The 25,006-nt window shown below is 35.9% G+C and overlaps 1 protein-coding gene across 2 annotated transcripts in view; it reads right to left on the bottom strand.

Moving 5' to 3' along the window:
• UNC13C (unc-13 homolog C) overlaps positions 1–25,006 on the bottom strand; it is a 132,847-nt gene that overhangs the window by 57,243 nt on the left and 50,598 nt on the right. For both annotated transcript variants that reach the window (XM_071441565.1, XM_071441566.1), the window contains exons 10-16: positions 20,318–20,487; positions 19,367–19,482; positions 17,806–17,969; positions 11,844–11,994; positions 9,397–9,465; positions 8,030–8,119; positions 7,079–7,207 (exon numbers count right to left, since the gene is read on the bottom strand). In XM_071441565.1, the coding sequence (XP_071297666.1) occupies positions 7,079–7,207; positions 8,030–8,119; positions 9,397–9,465; positions 11,844–11,994; positions 17,806–17,969; positions 19,367–19,482; positions 20,318–20,487 (889 nt within the window). The remainder of the gene's footprint in view (positions 1–7,078; positions 7,208–8,029; positions 8,120–9,396; positions 9,466–11,843; positions 11,995–17,805; positions 17,970–19,366; positions 19,483–20,317; positions 20,488–25,006) is intronic.

The following is a 25,006-nucleotide window of genomic DNA, read 5'->3' as shown; positions in this document are numbered from 1 at the left end:
CAAGGAGGTAATTTCTACCATAATTCTCTGGAAAAGAAATCTCTTTAAAATCTGTATGACCTTTTCAGAAGTCCCAGAGAAGGTATTTTTAAAATAGTCTCACATTACAGATGTAGTTTTATGTCCTGAACAGAAAGTGCATACCCTGCCCACCCCTAGTTGTTATTTCCATTCTTTATCCTAAAATCTACCTAGTGTGTTAGAAATGCTCAGAACTATTCAAGCTCTTTTTACCTTGTTATTGTCAGCACTATTAATTGCTTTATGTATAGCAGAGGCCTTTGTAGAATTATGGAATACTCTGAGTTGGAAGAGGCCCACAAGGACCAGAGTCCAGCCCTTGCACAGGGCAATGCCCAAAACCACACTGTGTGTTTGACAGTGCTACCCCAGCTCTGGCTTGGAGCAGTGCTGTTATAATGAGGTAAAGCAGTGGTGAAAATTTGATTTCAATCTAGATTTTTTTTCACTTTCATTATATCCATTTGAAAGAAAATGTCAGTGTAAAAGCATGAACTAAATAGCTGATATACCTAATTAGTGCCACACTGGAAAAAATATAGTGAAAAGTCATAGGAGACCCTAAATAGTGCTTATTATTGTATGGGATAATAACAATGAGAATTTTTTAAAAATACAACTGAAAATTTCAAGAGGAACATAAATTCTTAAAATAGCAAGATGACAAAATCATTAATTAAACTGATGCTGTTAGTGGTTTTTAATTTTAAAATAAATGAGTTTCTGAAGTTTCCTGTCTTGTTTTTGTTTGATACAGCACTGAACAAGCTCAAATCACAGACTGCTCTTCCAGTAACCAAGAGACCTTTCCAAATACTGATATGAATGAAAGTGTGCCAACTAGCAGAATCACTTTCTTTTCCATGAGCTTTTTCACATAGGAAAGGTTATTTAAAATATCTTGACCTCCTGTAGAATCACTTTGGATGGTAATGCTGCCCACATGCACAGAACCATGAAATGCCATAAGATGTCCTGTGCTTAAAAGCTCAATGAGTGACTGGCCAAAGGCACAACAATGATATTCCTAAGGGGCTTCTGCTGGCAGATCAAACAAGCAATAAGAGCAGATGGCATCTCACCAACAAGACAGGTTTTTACACTCTCATATTAATTGACTTGGGTGCTTCTTTAGACTTGGGGTCTTTAGGATAACCCTAGAGTGGTAGCAAACACCTTATAAGAAAAGTGTCTTTAACAAGAAGTCATACTATTCACTTAAGATTCACACATACACTAAGTACGGGAGATTCTCTGTGGGTTTTTTTAACGCAACTTCCAAACTAGGTGATAACTCTGTTTTTTGCCATAGAAGACATCAAAATTAGAAAGGAAGTGTGTAAGAACAATTTTTCATAGGATATGAATTGAAATAAATTATTTGCACAGAATCATGTTTTTCTCAATTCCCTTTTAATGTCAATTTACTAGTCACCGAATTCATATTCAAGCAATGGATCATGCAGCAGAGTCTCCAAAATCATCACTGGTGTTTTGATAACTCTCTTAAAGAGAAAAATAAAATGTAAAGGGAGTTTTCTGAGTTTAATGGAAAAAAAAAGCTAAACTGTTGACAAACAAACATTTTGTACTCTAGAAAAGTGGCTGAGACTGGAGAAAGCAATCTCAGACCCAGTGTGAAGCAAGATTAAAATCTACATCTCTATTACCCTGAGACAAATCTGTAAAGCCTGGTCTGAGAAACAGAGAGCTTTCAACTTCTCCCATCACTGATTTTACCAGATCGTAGGATGAATGTCTGGTTTAATTTTCTTTGCTTTTATTATGTTCTGTGCAATCAATATCCATTATTATCTGTGTGACTTTGACAAATTGAATTCTACGATATCAGAAAGTTATGTATTGCTGTCTGCTGCAAGCCCCAAGCTAGGTTTCAGAATACAAAATTTTCTATATAAATAATGATACAGTGGAAATTCAATGGAAACCAACATAGCAGCCTTGATCAGCACAAGGCTGCAGAAGGCAATTTTATAGATCAATCTTAGATAATTAAATATTAATTTTAGCAATTCTTCCAGATTTTAAACTGCATATTTATTACTTACATTACATATAATATTACTTAATGTAGAACCACCAGCAAATATACAATATGCACTATACATAAAATATACACATATGTAGACATTCACATATAACATCTACTGATTTTTAGGATTTTATTTTATTATAATTTTAAATGATATTTTTAATATCTAAAAAAAATGAAAATTCAGCCTTACAGAATTTACTCAACTGAGCCTAAAGCCAGAAACCACTTGCAGACATTCATTCAAAACCTGTGAGGGATTTCCCTGTGCAGTGCTGTCACACTAACTAACTCCTAAACTTATTTGTTATTTGTTAACTTATTTGAAACTGAAATCCTATTTAAAGAATCACCATAGAATCACAGAATGGTTTGGGTTGGAAGTGATGTCAAAGATCATATTTTTCATTCCTCTTGCTCTGGGCAGGGACACCTTCCACTAAACCGTGGAGTTTGCTCAGAGTCCCATTCAAACTGGCCTTGAACACTTCCAGGGATGGGGCACCCACACCTTTTCCAGGCAACCTTACTTTATGTATTCTCCAGTATCATCTAAGTGGAACAGAATTCTTTTGGATTAATTCTCATCAAGAATTGTCAGCCTTTTTCTTCAAGGACTGGCAGGTGAAAGGAGCTGGTTTAACTGGTCTATCTGTTTAGGTCAGTGTAACATGCATAGCTTCTCTGCAGTGGCCAGCCAAGTTGATACTGTGGTTTTGATCCGACCCACCCACCCAGAAAAGTTCTGCTTCTGCAGGGAATATGTGGAGGAAGACCTAAGTGAGCCCCTCACTTATTGCAAGCTCTTTGACTTCCTAACCAGTGTTCTCAGACAAACTGCTAAGAAGAAATTATATCTGTAAGATCTGGTCTTCTTCTGACAGAGAATTCTCAGAATGGAGTTGGAAATACCATAGCACAAAATGTATCCTTCTGTTCTCAGGTAATTTACCAAATGTTTTTCTATTACTGTTGTTAACATGCTGGCCATCAAACACAATGCTGCAACACAAAGAGAGATCTCTAAGTACCCTCTGCATGCCAGATTTGAAGTCAGAACCTTTTCAGAGAATCTAAAGCAATACATAAATATAACAAAGGGCCTCACAAGAATTATTACTTGACACTGAAATTTGCACGCCTGAAAAATAGAACTCTCTGTAGTAAACAGCTTTTGCTACTGCACTTTATTTCCCACTTCATACTTCTGAACGTGTTTGAAAACCACAGATCACAGTCGTGCTTCAATTCTTGCAGTATTTCTATAAGAAATTAATAATCTAACCTTTTTTTTTTTTTTTGCCATTTATACTAAAGAAAAAAAAGTACACCTCCAAAAACAACTGAGGTTTGCATTCCCAAATCCCAAAGACCAGGGACTCACAACTGAGTAAAGCAAAACTGAGCCAGCTCCCAAAGCATAGGCCCATCCATGTGCTCATCCACAGCTCCAGTTTCCAGATCTGGGATGTTTTTTGCTCATTATCAACCCAGCCCAAGGTGCTGTAGCCCTGTGAGAGATGAATGGCAAGGGCAGAGTACTGTGCTGGGGCAGCTGTACCACCCCTGGCTCCTGGAGGAGTCAATTGCTCTTTGCTACCTCCTGTCTGCACCAAGCTGTGTGGTGACAGCATGCAGAGCTGAGCTAAGACCCAAGTGAAGGTTCCTAACATCAGGTAGAATATCAGGCCTGCTCTGATGAGCTGCTGTCAAATATAAAGTACTCCAGTGTTTTATTCCAGTCTATTGGTGCTATCAGTCATGAAATTATTTGTACTGATCAAGAGCTCTTCAGATAACATGAAGTGTATGGTCTGCATTTCACTGGTGGCACGCAGTGGAGAAGACTGCAAAAAGAATTATTGAAGGGACTTCAGCCTCTGTGAGCACCAGCCAGGATTTCAAAATTTGTTTTCTCAAGAAAACAGAAAGAGTGACATATCTGTAAATTGAGTCAGAAAGCTATCAAAGTGCTTCCTAAACTACTTCTCCAGGATATGTCTTTTTAACATAGGGTAGCTAAGCACTTCACTCAGATAACTATTAATTAAAAAGAGAAAATACTGCATGTGCTGCATAAGGAGCTAGACAGTCCTTCATCAGAGGGCTTTGTCTCCAATAATGAGGATAGCAATATACATGGCAGTAAGACTGTCAAGCTATCATGTTTTACTGCCTCTGGTAGTCATTGGTATTTTGCCATCAGCTGTTCTTTGTATTCTGGTGTGGAACCATAGTATGACATTTTTGCATGCTGTTAGCATTTGCAATGCTTCACCCCAGGAAATATCCTCAGGGGTGTTATTTTGCTGCAAGACATTAGCTTTTTAACGGTGATTGCCTGTCTGACACAAAGGTAGAGAGTAATAAAAAGAGGAATTTGAGCTGCTGAGCATATTTTGTGATTTAATTTTTGTGTTCACAGTGGCAAATATCCAAAAACTCCAGTTCAAGCCCCTCAATTTTAACAGTCATTGCTCTATTTTCACCCCAAAATTAAACAATCCTGCACAATCAGACCGTACTTTCTCGAAATACTGTGGCAGGCATCTCTGAGAATTGTAGGCTGCAGCCAAAAGCAATTGCAGAAGGTGGTTACCATGAGTTACACACAGATACACCCTGAGCATGCAGGGCCTCAGCAGGACAACATCTGCCAGTCCTTCCCCTGTGTGAGAGCAGGTGCTGGCCTATATAAGAACCATTCCTTGAGGCTTTGGGGCTCAGTTCTCAGTCCCACAGCTCAGAGCTCAGCTGTGCAGCTAAAACATGAATTTCCTGTGTGCAGAGCCACGCTAGGATGAGCTCCCTCCCTCTGAGAGGAGGGGACCTCACCTGATGGGGAGAGAGCAGAGATAAGGGAAGGGTACTGAGGAAGGCTTAACGGTGGAATCTGGTCTAATCTAAGGGACACAATGCTAATGAAATGTTAATTACAATACTGATTACTGCTTCATTATTATAACAGTGGTACCACAAACCAGTCACCTGGATTCATTAGAAGGCCTCCAGAGCTATAAGTTCAAACAAGCTGCATATTCAAGCGTTCCTAAAACAAAATGCACTTTTGGATATACTGATAGGAAACCATAAGAGGATCATGCTGAACAAAGTCTCCTTGTGCAACTCAAGAGCTGATGCAGAATTCAGGTAGTCTTTTGAATTAATTTTACTTATCTCTCTATTAAAGTTAGATCAGTTATATTTCTCAGAATTGTCTCCCACCTTCTGGGAAAGAAAGTTTTACTGTCCGGCATTAAGATTATATGCGACTGTTGCTTGAATTTTTTTTAATGTGATTTACTGTTAGAAATAAATTATTTTGAATGCAATCTATTTATTCTAAATTTTGCATTTTACACTTCTTCACTAAAGTTTCTTGCACTGCTTTGTGATTGTAACTGTACAGAAAATTGTCTGATTAAAATTTCCATATAAAACTGCTCCCGCTGGAAATCTTGTGAACCAGAACTCAAGAGGTGCAGAAATACAGTGAAATGCAGTTAACTCAGTTTTCCAACAGAGTGAATACTTGTGGATTTTTAAAATTTATTTCAGGATTTCTTATTTCTCTACCATTAAATAGAGTTGTGTAAGAGAAAAATATAATAACAACATTGCCTGTTTTGCCTCAAATATAATTTGAGGGAGAGAACCCTTACTTAAGCAAGTTTTACATTCTCTACCAAGCAGAAAAGCTGTACTTTTAAACCATATTTTAAAATGGACAGGCTAAATGACTGTATGGATTCACATAAAAAAGTTGTGAATTTTCTGAGTACAGAGAAGCTTTTGCAGTTGTCACAATGCTTTGCAGAGGTAAGACTCCATCACTTTTAGCTGTTTACTGAGGACTAGAATCTACTGATAAACTGCAGGCTTATGTAATACCCAGTCTAGCAGCACTTTTTTTATATTTACCAGACAAGATCAAATTGCTGCAGAGTAAATGTTAGTGAGAAAACAGAACAGTTTATGACGTAAATAGATGTGATGCCTGAAGCTGCTCCTTCCACTAATTTATACTCCTACTCAGCTTACAATATAATCTGTTGTAGGATAAACACACATCAGCACTAAGTGTGGAGTGCTTATTGGTGCTGGTGAGAATTTATTAGATTCAAAGCTATGGTTAAGTTTTCTCAGGAAAAGGAATCCAACGTGGGAAAATAAATTCTCATTTCAGAAATGTTGAAAAGCAAATATCATCTTTCCTAAAACACAGGAATTCATATTCTGGATTCAAGTGAAATATCTTTCACTTAAATAAATAAATAAATTCAAATAAATTTCATTTGAAGTCTTATATAATTAGTATGAGTGTTCCTATTAATTATACACACACAAAAAAAAGTGCATTTGCCAAAGAATTTAGTTAATTCTGTTCAAGGCTGGAACAGTCACAGAACTACTATTTTTTTCAGTGTACCATCCAAAAAGCAAATACAAGGTACAGGTGGTAATATGACAAAGAAGTGATGCTCCTTTAAGACAGTACTTAATTCTAACATTACTTATAGAATGACCATATTACATTAAGAAATAAAGAGTATTCTCAAGGATTTTGCATGACATTTGGAACACAACAAATGCTATAATTATTTTGCACTGATAGCTCAACCTGACAGACTAACATTGAGAAATCCTCTGCTTTCTTAAAGCAGTTACTAAAGCTTGGATCCAACTGTTTTCCTGTTACAGATCATAAATGAACAGTAATTGATCAAATGTCATCTTCCCCAAAACCACTGGACAATTTCACAGTTGTGTCCAACTTGATGACTACATTATGAGGTAATGTGTCCATTTTGAAAATCATGTTAAGCATTTTAGAGTTCATAGCTGTCTGTGGGTGTATTTATGGTATGTTGCTCCTCCATGCATAAATAAAGTGAACATCTGAGTGCTTTGATATGAAGGAACACCAGAAGACTTTCTATTTACTAACGGCAAACTAACAATAATGACTGAGCAATAGCACAGAACAAGTTCATTTGACCTTACCTGATCCACTAACTGGGAGTAGAGATCATAGCAATTGTCAAAAATGTATTTGTAAGTTGAATCCAGGCAGGCTTTTACACAGTCTTTCACCACAGTACTGGCTCGAGGGGGGCTCTGCAATTCCAGGACCTAATTAAATATTTCATAAATGGGAGAATGTCAGAATTAGATTGAACACAAATATATATATATATATATATATATATATATATATATATATATATATAAGTGTTGAATGGAGCTCTATTATACAGGATGAAAAGTGTTCAAAAAAAGCAATGATAAAAATAATTAAGATTGTGTTGAATTAAGGTTGATTTAGTTCACAGATACATTAAAACACATGCAATTAGATTTTATCACTAAGTTTGATTTAAATTAAATACTTACATGATGAAAGAGGCATGTGTGCCCAAGAGTTTACATATTTAAATCTTAGGTTTTACATTTTATCAGTTTTTTTATTATTTAGGAAATAATTAAACTGTATAATATGTGGTTTCCTTTGAATTACAATATCAAGCCAAATAGCAGTTATTTATTTAAAGCAAAGGGTTCATCTTTTTACTCCATTTCAGGATACATTAGTTCAAACTTTAACTTAATGGATTATTTTAATTCTCTTCATGTAGCTGCCTAATGCAATGGAATCACATGCTAAATGTTGCTTTGTGTTTTTATTTTTTCATTCAGTAATATTAATGTGTACCATTCCATTCCAAAAATATTTCCATGCTTGACCACTTAGATCTCAACCTTTGGAGAGACTAAGGCAAATAGTTATCAGATCTATTTTGCTGTTTGTCTTGTGATTTTGTTATATCAGTAGAAAACATATGATTCCTAAGGAGTTCAGCTAAGTATGCTTTATGTGACTTGACTTAAACTAATTAAAAAGGTAATTTTTTTGTTTCTGTCAGGAAATTTATTTGTGCAAATAAAGGACAATACCTTCATGCGAAAAAAAGTAATGCTGGTAAGCAGATCCACAGTTGATTTCAGATCCTGGAGTCTTTCAGAATTGCTGGCAGGAAAATTATCCTGGTGAATCAGGGAAAGAGGAATCATGCAAAATTTGAGCTACAGGTAAAATCCTTGAACAACTAGTTAAAAACCCTCAAAGAAAACATAAAGTGCTGCTTGAAAGGATTAGAGATGTTCATGTTACCCAAATTCTGCCTGTGAGGTAGTTAATGATGAGCATCCCTTGGACATGAGTAGGAACACCTTTGATAATTCTCCTGCACTTGTGATATGAATAATTCAAAATATTGTGATATTTCCAAAACATGGACAGAATAAAAAATGTTACAAGAAGTCTGGGAACTGCTGCTAATGAAAATAATTCATGGGTTTTACGTGGCACAAACATAATTAGTAGGCATAAATGCAGTAGTAATCTTAATGTAGAAATAATATAATTTTTGCTATGATCTCTGGGTTAACAGAGTGATGTGAAGTAGTGTTATTTAAATAACTTCCTACTTCCTACTAATGAAATATCAGCCTCATGCTACAATATTGTCTGGACAGCATTCTTCAAAATGAAATGATCTTAGCATGAACATATCTCCTTCATGAAGGATATAGTCTTAAAAACTAAGTATGTGGAATTTCCATTCTCTCTAATGCCTTAGGGTTCTTTTAAATATTCCCCTTCTCCTCCAGTTTTGGAGAGCTGGCCACATGAACAGACAAATCCTTGACCTGGAGGCTGCCACTCCTAGAAGCTGAAAGGAGAGCCACATGTGATGAAGCCCTAACTTAGGTATTGTCCAAAAGTTTAATGATCCAGTGCACTGGAGAATGAGAGGGAGTTCAGAACCAAATGGTGACTGCCAGGTACCCAGGGTCTGCTTTTCTGAAAGGCTGGCTTTGGAGCACAGCTCAGTGGAAGGAGATTCCATGAGGCAGAAATGAAACTAATTCCTAGCAAATAGAAAAACAAGGAGACAAGACTCTTTCAACATTTCCTGGATCTTAGCACGCAAGTTGTTGCTAAGATGTCAGGCTCCCAGAAATAGAGCAGTATCTGCACTTTGCACTACCTGAGTCAGTGAAGGTAATTCCCAGATGAATTAACTTAATCAACTTAAGACTAGTTATAGACCAATTTAATCAATGTTGTTGAATACTACTCTTTCTTGAATATATGATAACCCCTCGACCCGTTCTTAGCTTTTGGAAAGAAAATACTAAGTTTTTTCTTTTTGTCGAATTGGAATAATATTGGTGTTAAACAGCTTAAATTCTGTAACTTTTTGTAGCAAAGGATTTGGGGGTCTCATGTTGACTCAAATAGAAAATGTTGCACATACCCTGTATTTAGATAAATCAATCCTCAGAGAATTGTGCAATTGATCCAGCAGCTTTATGAACTTTTCTCTCTGTAAAAAGAAAAGAAGAACATGTTGCACTAGAATTTGAAGATTCCTGTAATTGTTGGGGTTTTAGAAAGCTTCTTTCCACTCTTAACTTATTTGAAAATAATTTGTTTTCCATTATTTCATACACAAGCAATGGTTTGAAACACCTGTGTTTCAAGGCCAGGTGATGCGCTTCATTCACTTTATTTTCCCTTTCAATGTTGTATACCTGGTATGCATTAAACACTGTGCAGCTGTGCAATACATTAGGGAGGTCACAAAGATTTTGCAATGCAACATCTTCCTGTCTTATATTTGCCTTGCAACTGATTAAACTCTTGAAGAAAGCACCTCTCCCTTCCTTTAATAAGTAAGAAATGATGCTCATTTACTACAGAATTTGGTGGAAAAGTATGATTGAAAATTATACTTCTGAAACAGTGACTTTTGTAGGAATAAAGTAAGTAATACTAATACAATGAAATTATATTTTTTCCTTTCAAATGTGAAGATTAACTTGTTATCTTGATAGATGAAGGAGCAGTGAAAGTATTTTGCTGTGAGATTTCCAGCTGAGTTGTGCCATTCTCAAGTAATACTAATGAGTTTCTAATTACCATGTTAGAACATATTCCATAGTCTACTGCACAGAGCTGTGAAATCTGAGCCTATGTGAAAGCAGCAGACTTCTGGAAGAAGCAGGAGCTGATAGCTCTCAGAGTGCACTGATTGTATCTGTACAATACAAATGTGATGATCAGGAATTTGAAAATAGAGTCTGTGCACGGTCTCTCATCAGTGGAGTTCTAACCTACACCAAACCCCACTAATTTGGCACAGCTCCCTTAAGGGATCAATCAAAATAGAATTTTTTTGTCATGTTATAAAGCTCTACTGAAATATTCAGTCAGCCAAATCATTCCCAGCTGTAGCCTGAGGACTTGAATTTGAGATGTTCTTTTTGATGAATGATGTGCAGCTATTCACTAACAAATGCCTTTTGACCCAGGAGAGAAGAATAATCTCATATTTTGCCTATAAGTCAATTGTTTGAAAAAGAGCTCCAAATCTCTTTTAGTGATGCCTACTACTCTTTTTCCATCCATCTGTTGAACTATGAATTGGACTGGAATTGTGTCAGAGGCAAATTGGCATTACCATCAGAGAAAGGACTTAATCTCTGACCAGTCTGAGGACAAAAGTAGTTCTGATCATTAGTAAAATGGGAAAAAAGGATAAAAATCCAGCAAAACCATTCTAAATTTCAAAAGTTGCATCGAATTCAAAGGTTTAATAAGCTTAAACATTGAAAGAGAAGACTTGTTTCAACAAAGATATTAAGTAATTCTTGGTTTGCACATCCAAATGTATAATTTCATAATTTTATCTTGAAAATCTGAAATTAATAATTCCTCTATTATTCTAATACTGGAGAAGAGTACTAGTGCCTCTAACACTACTTCAAATAAAATTTTGATTTTGAAATTTTAATGTGTATTTAATAAATTTTAATTATTAATATTTTATTTCATGTCAATAAATGGTATTTTATGAAAATATTACATCAAATACATGTTTGATATCAACCTTACAAATAAAAACTTTACTAAAAAAAGAAAAAAGAGGAAAGAATAAACACATTTTTCAGCATAAGATTGTGTTTATACCCTCTGTATCATGTGTAATACCAGAGCTATGACGGCAATCTCTTTGAATTATTGCTCTGCCTTACTGCTCTCAATTCCTCTAAGAGTTGGTGAAGAAATCAGAATAGGGAGTGAATGGATCTTTATTTATTATCATGTTCAAAGACTAGGAAGTCCATGCTGTGAGATAATTATCCACAGAAGAAAATTTAGCAGTAACAAAAGAAGTATTACCACATCCTGAAATGCTACTATTCCTCCTAAAATTCCTGATACCTGAATCCAGGACTTGTACAATTCACCAGCAAAAATTTCAGCAAAAATCAGAGAGAGTCTATTATTATGGATCTTTGTGAGAAGAGCAGCACTTATGGCTACATCCATTAGGTTAACATGAGTTCACGGATGACACAGACCAAGAAAGGAATTGCATCCAATACTTAGTCTACTGCAGTTACCAGTTTGCAAGGCCCACTGCAATAAAACCAAAACCTGTTTGTTAGAGATTTTAGTGCTGTGAATGTGTGCCAGTGCTTTCTACCCTCTATGCCTCACAAGGAGCTGAGCAGCATCTTCTCTGGCTTTTATAGATGATTGATTTTAAAGACTCAGGGTAAAATTTTCAAAAGCTAACAGCAACATTTATTCTTTAAAATGAGCAATTAAAAAAAATATCAATGTAGAAGTTAATATGGAATATACTAGGAAAAAAAAAGAAAAGGACCAGAACTCTATTAAAGAAAATGCACTTACCCCAAAGTTAGTAGCAGCAAAGCGGTCCGAGGCAGATACATTAGTTGCTGCTGTTGTGTGAGCATAAAAAGCATTTATATTGGCCAACAATGTACTCATAACTGCTGGAACACCAGGGCACATGTATTTAGAAGAGAGACAGGAAAAGTGCCTGAAATTCAAACAAACCAACAGTTATTAAATATGGCATGGAATCTGCTTCTTCTCCCATTATAATTTCTTTCTAACTCTAATTATGTAACTTTCAGGCTACCTCGTGGAAAATTGTACAGATGTATATGAGGAAAATCCAGACATGTTTGATAGAGTTGCCACTTGTTGCACACTGATATTTTCAAACTGGCCACATTAGATTTGCATTCAGTTCTTACTCTGTTAATCCTAAACACAAAAACATGACTTAATGATTTTAATTGCTATTAAACAAAACATTAATTATTAAAGAAAACCGAAAAAAGAAAACTAACTCATCATCATGGAAAGTCACAGAGATCCATAGTATAAAAAGATTTAATTGTTGTCAACTAAAAGACTCAAACCAGCATTTTAGTGTGGCTTTTATTTCACCCTCCATTATTAATGAAAGGTGCTTCAAGCAGCTTCTGGGTTCATCTTGATTTGAATTAGGCCATAACTGAAACTCTTCCACTTTGATCCAGGGCAGTAAAATTTAGGTAATTAGTCTGTTAAACACAAAGCAGCCAAAACCAGAGGTGCAATGTAGCAGCACCGTTTACTTGTTTAATGAAACAGGAGATGCCTGCTGGAAGCATACAAAGGGCTTATAACACAACAAAACCTGAGAGGTACAAATGAATGAAAGATCTGACACATGAGGAGAGTGAACATTATAATTTTAAACATAAATTCCTAATTTCAAGATCTATAATTAGGCAGGACTGGGAGAGAGAGAGGGATAAAGAATAAATGTACACAAATAGGAAAGAGAATGAAGGAGATTAGGAAAAGATGGTGGTAAAAATGGGTGTACAAACAGAAGAGGATTAAGAAATTCCAATCAGGGTCTGTATGACTGAAGGTCCTGATCTGGCCACATGCTCATCTTAGCTGGAGTCTCTGGCTCCTCTTTCCTGTTCCTCCTCAGGAGCATAAGGCAGAGCAGTGTGCTGGGCCTGAACCACCTGGGCACTAATGCCCTTCCAAGAAAAAAATTAACACAAGGTACAATGCAACTTTCCTGCTGAACTTAAGCCAAATGCCCTTAACTATTGTCACTGCCCAAATCATCTTTCAAGGCATTATTCAAGACTGTTTTCCTGTAGGAGCAATTATTAAGTGCCATTATCTGCATTTTACATAACTGAGAGAAACGGCTCAAAATTACACAGAAACCAACCAGGACTAGAGCCCAGCATTCCCAGCTATGTGCTCATGGAATGGCGTTACCAAAACTTTAATTCATAGCCAGTAATTTCAAGAAGTGCTTTTGAAGACTGAAATGTGAATTCAACAAAAGAAAAACACAGGTCTCGACCCCTCAGAAAAATCTTTCAAAACATATGTCACATGTCTCTGTCAAGTAGAAGAATAATACTTTCCTTTTTAATAAAATACAATAGTGATGTCAGGTGGTTCTCACCAATAAAGGCAACCTTTAAAGCTAATAGAAATATCTCCTTATCTGTGAGTCAATTTGGGAAATATAGGTAGGGATAATCAGAAGCAATTATCAAAAAATTGACAAAATAATTAATACTTTCAATATTGATGACCTTTATTTTCCAAAAGTCTTTTAGTGGACTTAAAAGTCCTTAGTGCATGAGTAACATCAATCTGGAGATAAAAAGGCACTAATAACCCCACTGGCCTTAGAGTCATACCTGTAACACATGCTCTGCTGAGGGAGGAGGCAGGCAAAAGGAGCAGTCAACAGCAAAAAAAATCACTGAGATTGTCTCAATTGCCTTCAGGGAACATAACAGACTATGGAAATATTGTCTGGGTCAAAATTTAAGGGTGTCTTCTGAAGGTTCCCATAAGCATTTCACAATGAGCTACCTGTACTGAATTCTTATATTAAGAATAGATCCTAATTGTACCAATTTTTCACAAGGAAAATTTAAAGCAATTGCTGTAATTTATGTCCTTATTGTATCACTGCACTGTTTCACCTGTAATGTGCTTAGTGAAAATTATGATAAAGCATGTGTGCCAGATTTCTGTTTCTCTCCATCATTTAATTAAAATCTCTACTGTTCACAGGACCTATTAAGTACACAATATGGGTCATGACTCAGAGTGCTGATAACTCAGGTTATCAGCTACCTCTGAGATACCTGGATTCCTTCTGCTTGCTAAAATGAATAAATCAAAGTAAACACCTATCCTTGTTTTTGCTGGGCTTTGAAACAGTAGCCAGTAGCATCAGTTAGGAACAATTTCTAGTGGGCACATAAAGTCATAGAAACCACTGCTAGATCTCACACATTTTAGAGCAAGGCTGCACTGCATAAGCTGAAACCAGGCCTGCTTGCTCCAACTTTCTTACTATGCAATTTTATGACCAATAGACAGTGCCTGGGATTTTTCCAATACTTCTGTTAGCATGAATTAGCAAAGAAAGGAGTCTAATTGATGTGCTGTACTCATCAGCAAGCAAATGCTATCAATAAAAAATTAGTTTAATGGGCGATTTGTGTGCTTTCTGTAATGCTGCCACATTAATTGAAAACTAGCAGGAGAACAAGATGACATAGTTAGTGCCCATTAACCTGCTGGAATGAGAGCTATGTTGTGATTGAGAATCATTAGTTTCTACCTGTGGTGACTCTTGCCAGTAAGAAGTAAAGATCTTAATAGAGCTTTTATTGCACTTGACTCTATTACACAGTAAATTCAAGCTGCTGATATTATGTGTAATTCCAGCGTCTAGTCAAACACTGTTGCAATACGTGCTCAGATTTTTGCCTTCTAGAGAGAAGTAAATTAAGTTGAAAGATGAATGACAGGAAAAAAGTTACTTTTTCCTCACTGCAGAGTGTGGCTTAATATATGTAGGTAAATAAAATTTCAGTTTGATTCCTTCTAGACATTGAATTTACAGCATAAACTGCCATCTGTCACCACAGTCATCAAAATAAAGGGCAGCTGGATCACTGTGCTGTTTTTCTACTTTTTCTTCCTGCTTTTTGTGATACTTGTTTTCTTCCCTACTGTCTCACACATCCTTGCTTGTACTTCTGGGAGTTACACATACCAGTTGTGTGGCTAACAGTGTCTGTCTGGCTGTTACCCATCAAAAAACCAAAAAATATTCTCATCTGAACCATGTAAGAATGACTGTAATGGTCTCGCTTTTCTTTTCCTAGAACAGGCTCCATGAGGAATGGCAGTATAAAATAGTCATAAAAAAGAAGAGTGGATTATGTAACTTATATAGTCAAGACTTCAAAGAGCTGCAATTACTGCAACAGAATCAGTCTTTTTGTTGTATTTTACTTTGGGTCAATGGCTGTTTTTCTATTCACATGAATTCCACATTTGTACCTTAAAGCAGATTTTCTTCCTCAGAAACTGTACACTCGTAATCCATATCTTGAGAGTAAAACACTCCATCTAAGTCAGCATCTTTGGGGAAAAGTGTCTACATTTATCTCATAAAAATGTGGAGATGTTCCTATCTCCAGCAAGAGGTGCAACCACACCTGAATTCATTATCTTTCTAATTTGGTGAGAAAGGTCTAAGTAGGGACAATGATTAGAGCAGACAGGTAACCTGTGTGGTATCTCCTGGTCTGATTCCCACATTTCAGTATGAGTATATTCACTGTGTTTAGAAAATCAAGACTAAATTTTTGAAATATTATTTCTGTGCTCTAAAGGAGAAGATAGCTATAACTACTGAGAGTCAGAAGGAAATCTTCAGGGTTTATTAAGAGATCATAGATTTTAAAGCCACTATAATGAACCAGAAATAATAGACAAGTGGGATTGTTTATTGCTGTAGTGGAACAGGATGCCAAATCAGTTTAGACAGGGGTACTTTAGAGAAGCTTAATCAGGTTTATGTTGTGTAGAAATGCAGAAAGGCATATGTTCCTACTCCAGCATATCGCATCTATCTAGACTTAAAAGGGTCAAGACTGACTATCATTTAATGGCACTGGAACTTTTTATAATAGCTAACTTTAAAACAAATATGAATTCAGCATCCTAAAGCTCACGTAGCCTGATAAAATGCAGATGCTCTCTGGGGTCTGGATCCCGGGGTATTAAAGCTTAATCAGTTTTGCATTTACAAACACAAACATTTTAATTTCCAATGTTACCATGAGACATGCAGTAGACGTATTCTGCAACTAGATTCTCAAGCAAAAAATTCTTACACAATATTCCTCTGGGCAAAGTGATTACATTCAAATTCTCTCTCTGTTGTATAGTAGAAAATTGCTTTTGTTTAAGTAGGAGATCTTTGTTACAAAATGCAATCTGATAATTCTATTTTCCAAATCAAGAAGCTGTACATTTTCTTCCAGCCACTAAAATTGTTCCAGAAGAAAAAGGTAATCTCATAAAAAGAATAAAACCAGGAGATAATAGTCCAAAAGAAAATTCCTCATGACAAATAGACTTAGTGTCTTCACTACTCTTCTTCCCGAAGTCTGAATGCTCTGAGATGCGTCTGCAGATGATTCAGCAAAACAACGGATATGAATATATATTTTTCTCCAAGTATTACATGAGATTACATGCATCATTGATTTTATTCCCAACTTAAACAGGCTGGGGCCATTCCCTCAAAAAGGCAGTGCTCATTATTGACATGAAACATTTTAAAATACAAAAGGATGTGGGTATGGGGACAATGAAATCTTAGCTTTTATTTCTTGTGACTATCTAATATTAAATTCACTTTCTCATTACATCTGCCCTCAGATACCTGGTTTGCAGTCAACAACATCAAGGAAATTTGGGGGAAAAGGTACAGAAGAAAGCAAGAACAAAAAGAGGACAAGGCAAAATAGGTCAATTAACTTAAAATGGCTTGGTTGGAATTAATTATTATTAATCATATAATCATTAATTATTCTCTGCAGTGCTGCGTAAGTTCCTTGAAGGAAGATCATTATAAATATGTATATTACAAAATATATTCCCTGAACTTCTATTACATGAACAATACAAGAATTCACAGACAGCTACAGGAAGTGAAAGACAAGCTCATTGCAATAGTAGGTGGTGTCAATATATTCTGCAAATAAAAGAAAAGTTGAGATTTTTAGGTACCTTCTTACTTATTCTAAGACTCTTCTTTTTAGGAGGTAATGAGATACAAAAATATGAGAGATGTTCTGATTAAAAATTCCACAGTACCAGGTTGCTGTGAGAGAAAAGCCTGTATTTTTTATTTACAAGACTCACTTCGATCTCCTGTTTTTCTACAGCTCTAGCAGAATATAGTCCTTTTCACCAGAAAACCTTTTGCTGGGTATATTGAGAACACATGATGGATCTCACATGTCTGGGCTCTATGGTGCTGTGTTCTAAGGTGTTCAGACAGATACTTTAGAATGGATGATGCAGTAATAGGGCTCAGTACTGTTAAAAATGGTTTGCACAAATTATTTATACATATTATGGAAGCTCACTGTAGCCACTAGTGAGCTTCCATAGTAGTAGAAAAGAGTACAGAGCTTCTGAAACCCTGTTCCAGCTGCATCTGGAACACTGGAAGTCTTTCTGAACTGTGCTATATATCAGTATCATAAAGATTAAAGAATGCATTGGCAGTAATACCAGTAACAGCTTATAGAATGCTTATATCTTAAAGCCACTGCAGATGAGAAGCACTTTAATGAGAATCAGATGGTCAAAGTGATAAGAATTTAAAGTCAGGAATGGAAGAGAAACAGTGAATGAATTCACAACGGTTTGAGACTCGTTACTTCCCTCAAACTCATTGTTGACAGCAAAGCAGAAAGCTGGCCATGATGATACTTACGTCATAGCTTGATAAATGTATTCAATTCCATAGCGCATTGCAAATTCATCCACGATTTCCTGTGCAGCATCATCAAAGTAAACCTTCCAGGCCTCGTCACCTTTCACCTCGGGGATTTTCACCACACCATTCGACTTCACTTCCGTCAGGTAATGGAACAGATTCTAAAGGTAAGAAATGTTTCAAAAACGAAAGTTTGGCTTTTAAGAAGCATTCTGAAATATATCCTACATATAGTCTTCAATATGTTGTTAGTCAATTTTTAAATTGCTTGTTTTTCCAAAGACTGGCTCAAACTAGTCAGCAAGCTTGTGATTCAGCACATTGTATCTTCTTGATATAAATTCCTGCCTATTAACTGGCACAGAAAGACTGCAACATAAAATAGTGCAGAAACCTCTCTTTTATATGCCCTTGTTAATGAATGAAATCATGATGTTATAATACTTATTACAGAGTGTTTCAATTTCAATTGTATCTGTGACCAATAAATTTCAAATTCATTATTTAAGCCCTCAGTTACAGGGAGCTAACAGAAATACTGCAGGTGCCTCTCTCTTTGTTCAAGGTGTGCAACAAAACTTAGTTTTAGTACCCTTGGGAGCAAAGCTAGGATTTGACATTCATGGCATAGAATTCTTCTCAGATTGCCTAGCTCCATATGTATTCACAAATTTTACAACTTCATATGTATCCACAAAATCCAAAAGATTTTATTTCCGATTTTCAGTGATTGGAAAAAACCTCCTAAAACATCAAAATACTTTCAGTTTTGCTAATTAGCCCATAACTGTCTCTTGGATTTGCTTAAAGCATTTGAATATTGTCATTTACTTCATAAGGCCAACATTTGCAATTTTAGGTCAAAATTGATCAGGAAAAATGCCCTAAATATCTGATTTTACAACTGGTGAACAATGGGAATCTGTGGCTACATGCTAGTGGTGAATCTTCATGCATTAGCTATCAGCTTTCGGAAACTACTTGTATTTCCAGAATAGAATTTCTACATGGATCTCTATTTGAAGGAAGAGTAATCAATTACAAAGAAAATCTTTCAGAAGACACACCTATTTATCAGTGATTATTTTTTTCAATGTTGACAAAAGCAAACTAGTTGAAGGAAAATTAGATTTTATAGAGTTTGCGTTTCTCCTTTTTCTCACTCTCCAAAATATGTATTACTGTAGAACAAAAGAAATCCTTTACAGTATACTTCTGTAATATATAGAAATGTTTGTGTATTCCTGATGTTAACAATCAGGTATCAAAGGGCTAAATCAAAAAACAGTACAGGGAGAGTTTACCTGGCTCAACCTCTTTTTCTAACACCTCCTGACAGGAATGATCAGTTTGTTGGTGGTCTTATGTTGTTCTACCCTTGCCTCTGAACCTGATACTTCCTGAGCAATACAGAATGGGAAATCTAAAATAAACTTGTCCTCAAGTACAGCAGTAGTTATTTGTTTCAGTGCTCTAATGTTCTGTAGCCTTATTTCTTTATCCATGCAACAACTGAACAGTAATTTCTATACTGTATACTATAACTTTTCCAACATACCTCATGTAGACAGGTGTACTGCACATGATAAGGAGCAACTTTCTCCTCTCCTTCAATTTCAACATTGATTTTCAGCCTAATGGCCCCAGAGACAGCTGATTTATCTGTTCGCTTTTCTGAAGTGTGGAAAAATAACACATTAGTAACCACCAAGAACACATGTATGTCATATGAAAAGCTTTCATAAATCATTCTAGTTTAATCTTTTAAAGCTAGGGAGTCCTGCTGTTGAAAACAAGAATGTCTTTTAATACCTCACACATGATTCAGGCCACAAAATGGAATATCTAACTATGAGGTAAAGAATCTCTTATTTTATCTCCCTCATTCAAGCAAGGCTACACAGCTATTTATTTACTACTTTCCCCTTCTCAACTGAAATTACTGTAATTTTCTACCTGACATCTGTACTAAATATTATTATTTTCCTTTAGTTGTGAAGACTTTACCAACAAGCTGGACTACTCTGAGTGTGATGGGTTGATTCTGATAGGTGCCCACCAAGGCTGCTCCATCACCTCCCTTCCTCTGCTAGACAGGGCACAGAAAATCTAATGAAAGCCCCATGGGTCAAGAGAAGGATGGGGAACAGATCACTCACCAGTTACTTCCATGGCCAAAGCCAGATTCGACTTGGGGGAAAATCAATTTGTTACCAGTGAAATCAGAGGAGGATAATGAAAAATAAACCCAGACCTTAAAACACACCTTCCCTTCACCTATCCCTTCTTCACAGGTTTACTTGATTCCTGATTTTCTCTACCCCCTCCCTGCCAGTGGCACAGTGGGATGGGGCAATGTGGGTTCTATCTTTCATTTTCAAATCAACCTGTTATATTTAATATTTTAAAAGTCATACATTGGTACCAAAGCTACAAATTTTGAAGTCACAAAGTTAAAGACAGTAATACTCTACCTAAATTTGTTTTAAAAAATCAGTAAGAATCATACCTAAATTATACCATACATCCATTTCTCCACTCAGTGTTCTTACTTCAATGATTGTTTGCCCAAGGAAATCATCTGATTCCTTTTTGAAATGCTGTTTTACTCTAGATTTGATATCATCATCTTCATCCCATACTCTTACTTTTATTCTATCTGTAGAGTTATGACATTCACTGGAAAAACAAAAACAAAACACAAAATATGAGTGATATATAAACTAGATTACTCTGTACTGCTGTCTATTTCGTTAAACTCAATCTCCACACACTTGCTTAACTGCACCAAATGTCAAAGCACAAACAATCTGCAATATCAACAGGAAAAAAAGGCCAACCCAGATGGCCAGAGACGAAAAATTTTCTCTATGTATGAGAATTATTACATATAAAGAGAATAAATTGATTGAATTATATATACATAAAGATTGTATTTAAGAATGTCAATAACTGGTCATAAATTTTTTTTTTATTTGAAATTCATACTTTATGCTATTATGTAATGAGTATCTTAGGAAAGATATAGTTAGGTCAGGTTTATTTGTTTAGGAATGCCAAGTAGTACTCTGGAGTAATACAAAAAGCAAGAAAAAAATTAAAGAGTAATTCCAGTGTGTGTCAGGAAGCTTTTGTTAAAAACCAAAAAGTATGCACCAACATCCCAACAAGGAAAGAAAGCCAATCAGAAAAACCCAGGAAAATAAGTAGCTGCTTTTTAAAAAAGATCCATTAATGTTCTTCAAGACCTCCATTAACTGGTAAGGAGAAAGAGTAGGGACCATGCCATGTTCTAAAAAATTTCTTGTAAATTTAAGTGGCTTACTAACACCTTCTGGGTTGAGCAGATTTGAGAAAGTTCTGGATGTGAGAGGGAATGAGGTGGCTTCACTTTCAATCTACAGAGTACACAGAGGAAAAACATTTTTACTCCCAGCTGCACCCTGCATTTATTTGCACAGAAATGGAAAATAAACACTATTAATACTTATTCCCATAAGGCACAGGACTGCTTACTATTTGTTGGTAATGGCTTTTGATGACTTGATTGGAATATCCCAACACTGACGCAGAGGTTTGGGTTAGTGAAAAACTTTCTGCTGAAGTTTGACTAGTACAGAGCTGGCATCAGTTAAATAAATCCATACCATACCCATGCATCCATATGAAGTATTGTTTTTAATCATTCACTAGTGCTACAGAAGTATTTTTTATATTACATACCTTTGTTTATCTTTAAATACTTTGAAGCATAACTGTTAATTTTCATCTTCAGCAGGGCATTACTTTCACAGTTGATTAAGAGTTTTTACTCAAATTCTATTCCAAGCACTATCATTACTTAGTGATCTGTCTCTGTTTCCAGTGTTAAAACAGTAATACTCCAACTTATCTTCCAAGCAGAACCCCTCAGGGGTATTCTAAGAATTAATTAGTGGTGGTAATGGGCTTTGGAAGTATAAAGTGCTGTAAATGGAATTATTATTGTCAAGGCAAATCAGACACTAAAACTGGCATGCACAGCTTTTATTCTGCCATACTGTGACATCATTCAGTATCACAGAAATCCTTGTGTCTGTCTGTATTCCAGATTTTAACTTTGCAGATAATTCTGGTAATTAAAATGCACATTGTTCTGTGATTAGCAAAACTAATAGAGGGCAGTTTCTTTTTGTCTTATTACTGGCTTCCCTGACATCCAGCCAACTACAATCACCTGACTGAATCTTCTCCCATAGCTGGAGTTTTCATAAATTACCCTTTATGTGAACTCCTGGTATCTGTTATGGGATGAGCTCATACTGAGGACAGTTAGTATCTCATCTCTCTCTAACCACATATTTTCATAGAACATTACAGACACACTATTTGGCAATATGGGAAATTTCTCTGACTGATCACAAAATTCAAAGGCTATTGGCAAGAACATACAACATATAGGAAGATAGAGGTGAACCAAATAAGCATTGCTGCCTTAAGAAACTAGGCTATTTAATTCTCCTAAAATATAGCTCTAAGTTACTACTTAACATTGCTAAAGTCCAGCATTGCATTTAGCTGTGCACCCAACAGAAATAATTGACAGGGGATTTCTATAGTGACATAGGGAGATCTGTTACTGGTGAGGTATTTCTGTGACCCTCATCACCATACCTGTGCTTTTAACAGAATCTTATTCCTGCTTTGATTCTCTGACAGATGCTGCATATAAAAAGTCATTGTGTACTTCAGCACAAACATCATATTTCTATTCTTCTGAGACAACATAAATTTCCCTCTGATATACACTTATTTGTTAAAGAAATATTTATTCAGATGGTCAGGATTCCCTGATCTCCTCAGTTGTCCTCAGCATCCTTTTCTCCTTTAATCTTAGGTTAGTGAAATGTGGTGAGACCAGGCCCAACCAATGTGTTAACTCATGCTCATCTTTGTGTCAAAACTTCAGCACAGAGTCAGCTCTGTTACTTTTGTAATGCTCCTCTACAGGACCACAAAAAATAGCATGAATTTGTATTTAAAAACTGAAGAGTGGATGAGCAAATATTTCCTCCTGGCCTGCCCTGTGGCAGTGTGACTGCAGGGAGTTACTGCTAAAGTTCCAGAGCTGTCTCTGAATGATCCTGCTCACCTGCCCAGAATCAGAAACAGCCCTCTGGAATGACATGCATGTTCTGCTTTAGTCACTGCTAACATCTGTCCAGAAGCTCTGCGTGGAATTCCTACTTCTGTTTACTCCAGGAAAATCAGCCCAAGGAATTAAAGGCTAGACAACGTATGCTTGTTTCAGTGTTCCTCTTCTAAGCACTCTGCTTTATGTGCTCAGTAAAAGCATTCACAGAAGTGTGATAGAGGAAGATGAGAAATGAATTGTTCTCTAGCACACAGAGAACTGAGGGTACTGATGCTTCTGAAAACTAGAGAATTTGTAGTCTATTCAGAGATGCAAGACTGAAGAGACAGTTTTAATAATTTACCAACAATCTGGTGACACTACATTACTTCTGCATTTCCAGAATGCCACACAGACATGAAATAATCCTCATAGAATTCCAGCTTATTCTAATGGTTAGAGTAATAAAACTGGAATAAAAAAGTATCTTTACAACAGTACCCCAATGTAAATTTAGTATTAGATGCACTGGCATGATCTTATTGTACATATCCCCTGAGAGATCTTCACCCAGTGTTAAAATGACAACTGATACTGTGCTACCCTCAGTAAGTTCAGAAAGCCACTTATTGCTATTATTACCCTCATGTTTATTATTAGTATTATTGCCATTACTGCAATCCAGAACCAGATCCACACGACTGCTATGTCCACTTTGTTCTTAGGTGTTCAGAGACAGTTCCATGGTCCCTCAGGATATGTCTCCCAGAATTTCATTAGCCCAACTGTTGGCAAAATTTTTCTGAAGTCTGATTTAAAACTCTCTAAATGTAATTTCTGGCTATTACTTGTTCTACTATACTATTACTTGTTCTATTATTCTTGTTCTACTGTAACAGTAAGCATGGAAAATAGATTATTCCATTCCTCTTTGCAGGAGAAAGGATGTGTTTAAAGACATCCTTACCTCCACTACTTGTCTCTTCTCTAGTCTGGACAGTCCCAATTCTTTAGCAGTGTTGTCACGGGCCATGCTTTCTGATAAAGTAGAATGAGACTAATTATGCTTTTTCTTGCATTATTTTACTCTATCATAACAAAAAGAGACTTGTATAATTAATCTGGATTGACAGCAGTTTGAAAAAAAGACTCAGACCATGCATGCTGTACTCTAAACCTGAAAAATATAATCACTGAACAAACAATTTATCATTGGAATTGCTTCTTAGAGGTGTTCTGCTCTCTTGATTTGGGCTGAGGCTGTGAGATACAGTTATTTTAATTAGCAGAATGTCTCAGGCTGATTATTGAAGAACTTTTGGAATGGATGAATATAGTAAACTAATGTGTAGGTTTTATTACTCAATTAGTTTTATGTAATACAAGTCTTTGTTATATACTCTTGCCTAGGAGGCAATCCTTGAGCTATTTCAACAATTCTGGCACAACTGTGCTTAAATAGCACTGGAAACTGGAGCATCATTTAGGCAGTTAACCAACCATGTTATCTTCAGGTACAGTGAAGATAATATTTTTTAAAAGTCAGTCCAGCTGATCAAGAATGCACAAAATAACAGGTGAAAGGGACTTTGGCCACTGACAGTAAATATTGCTTAAAATGAATCCACTAATAATTTATTTCTGATTAAATATTGTGTGAGTGCCATGCTTTAAAGTAACTCTAAAGAAAGAACATCTACAGCTGGATGACTGAAATCAGTTTGAGCAAATGTCTTCATCCACTGAAGGTAGCAATATAAATCCTATGAAGATATTTATTAGAGCCCTTATGCTCTATGACAGCCAAAATAGGAAAAATAAATAATGTAAAATAATCATCCAGTTATTTGAAAGATGTCTACATGATAAAATTGTATCTGAGGTATTTATGAATGGTCAGAAGAAATGTGGTACCTGCAAAGTCAGCAGGGCAATTTGGAGATGTGTGCTAGCCTAGACAACACTGTCAGAAAAAACCTGTTTCTGTATGTCAGTAACCAACTGTTGAAAATAGTCAAGAAAAGAATGAGAGTAGACTTTTATTATAGTGTATCAATAAAAAGGTTTCTACAAAGCTGAAAACTA

This window comes from Agelaius tricolor, unplaced genomic scaffold, assembly GCF_023055355.1.
Source record: "Agelaius tricolor isolate 1412-34295 unplaced genomic scaffold, bAgeTri1.0.p SCAF_16, whole genome shotgun sequence".
Lineage (NCBI taxonomy): Eukaryota > Metazoa > Chordata > Aves > Passeriformes > Icteridae > Agelaius > Agelaius tricolor.
Note: the sequence above shows the minus strand (reverse complement) of the source record. Positions and strands in the feature narration are given on the sequence as shown.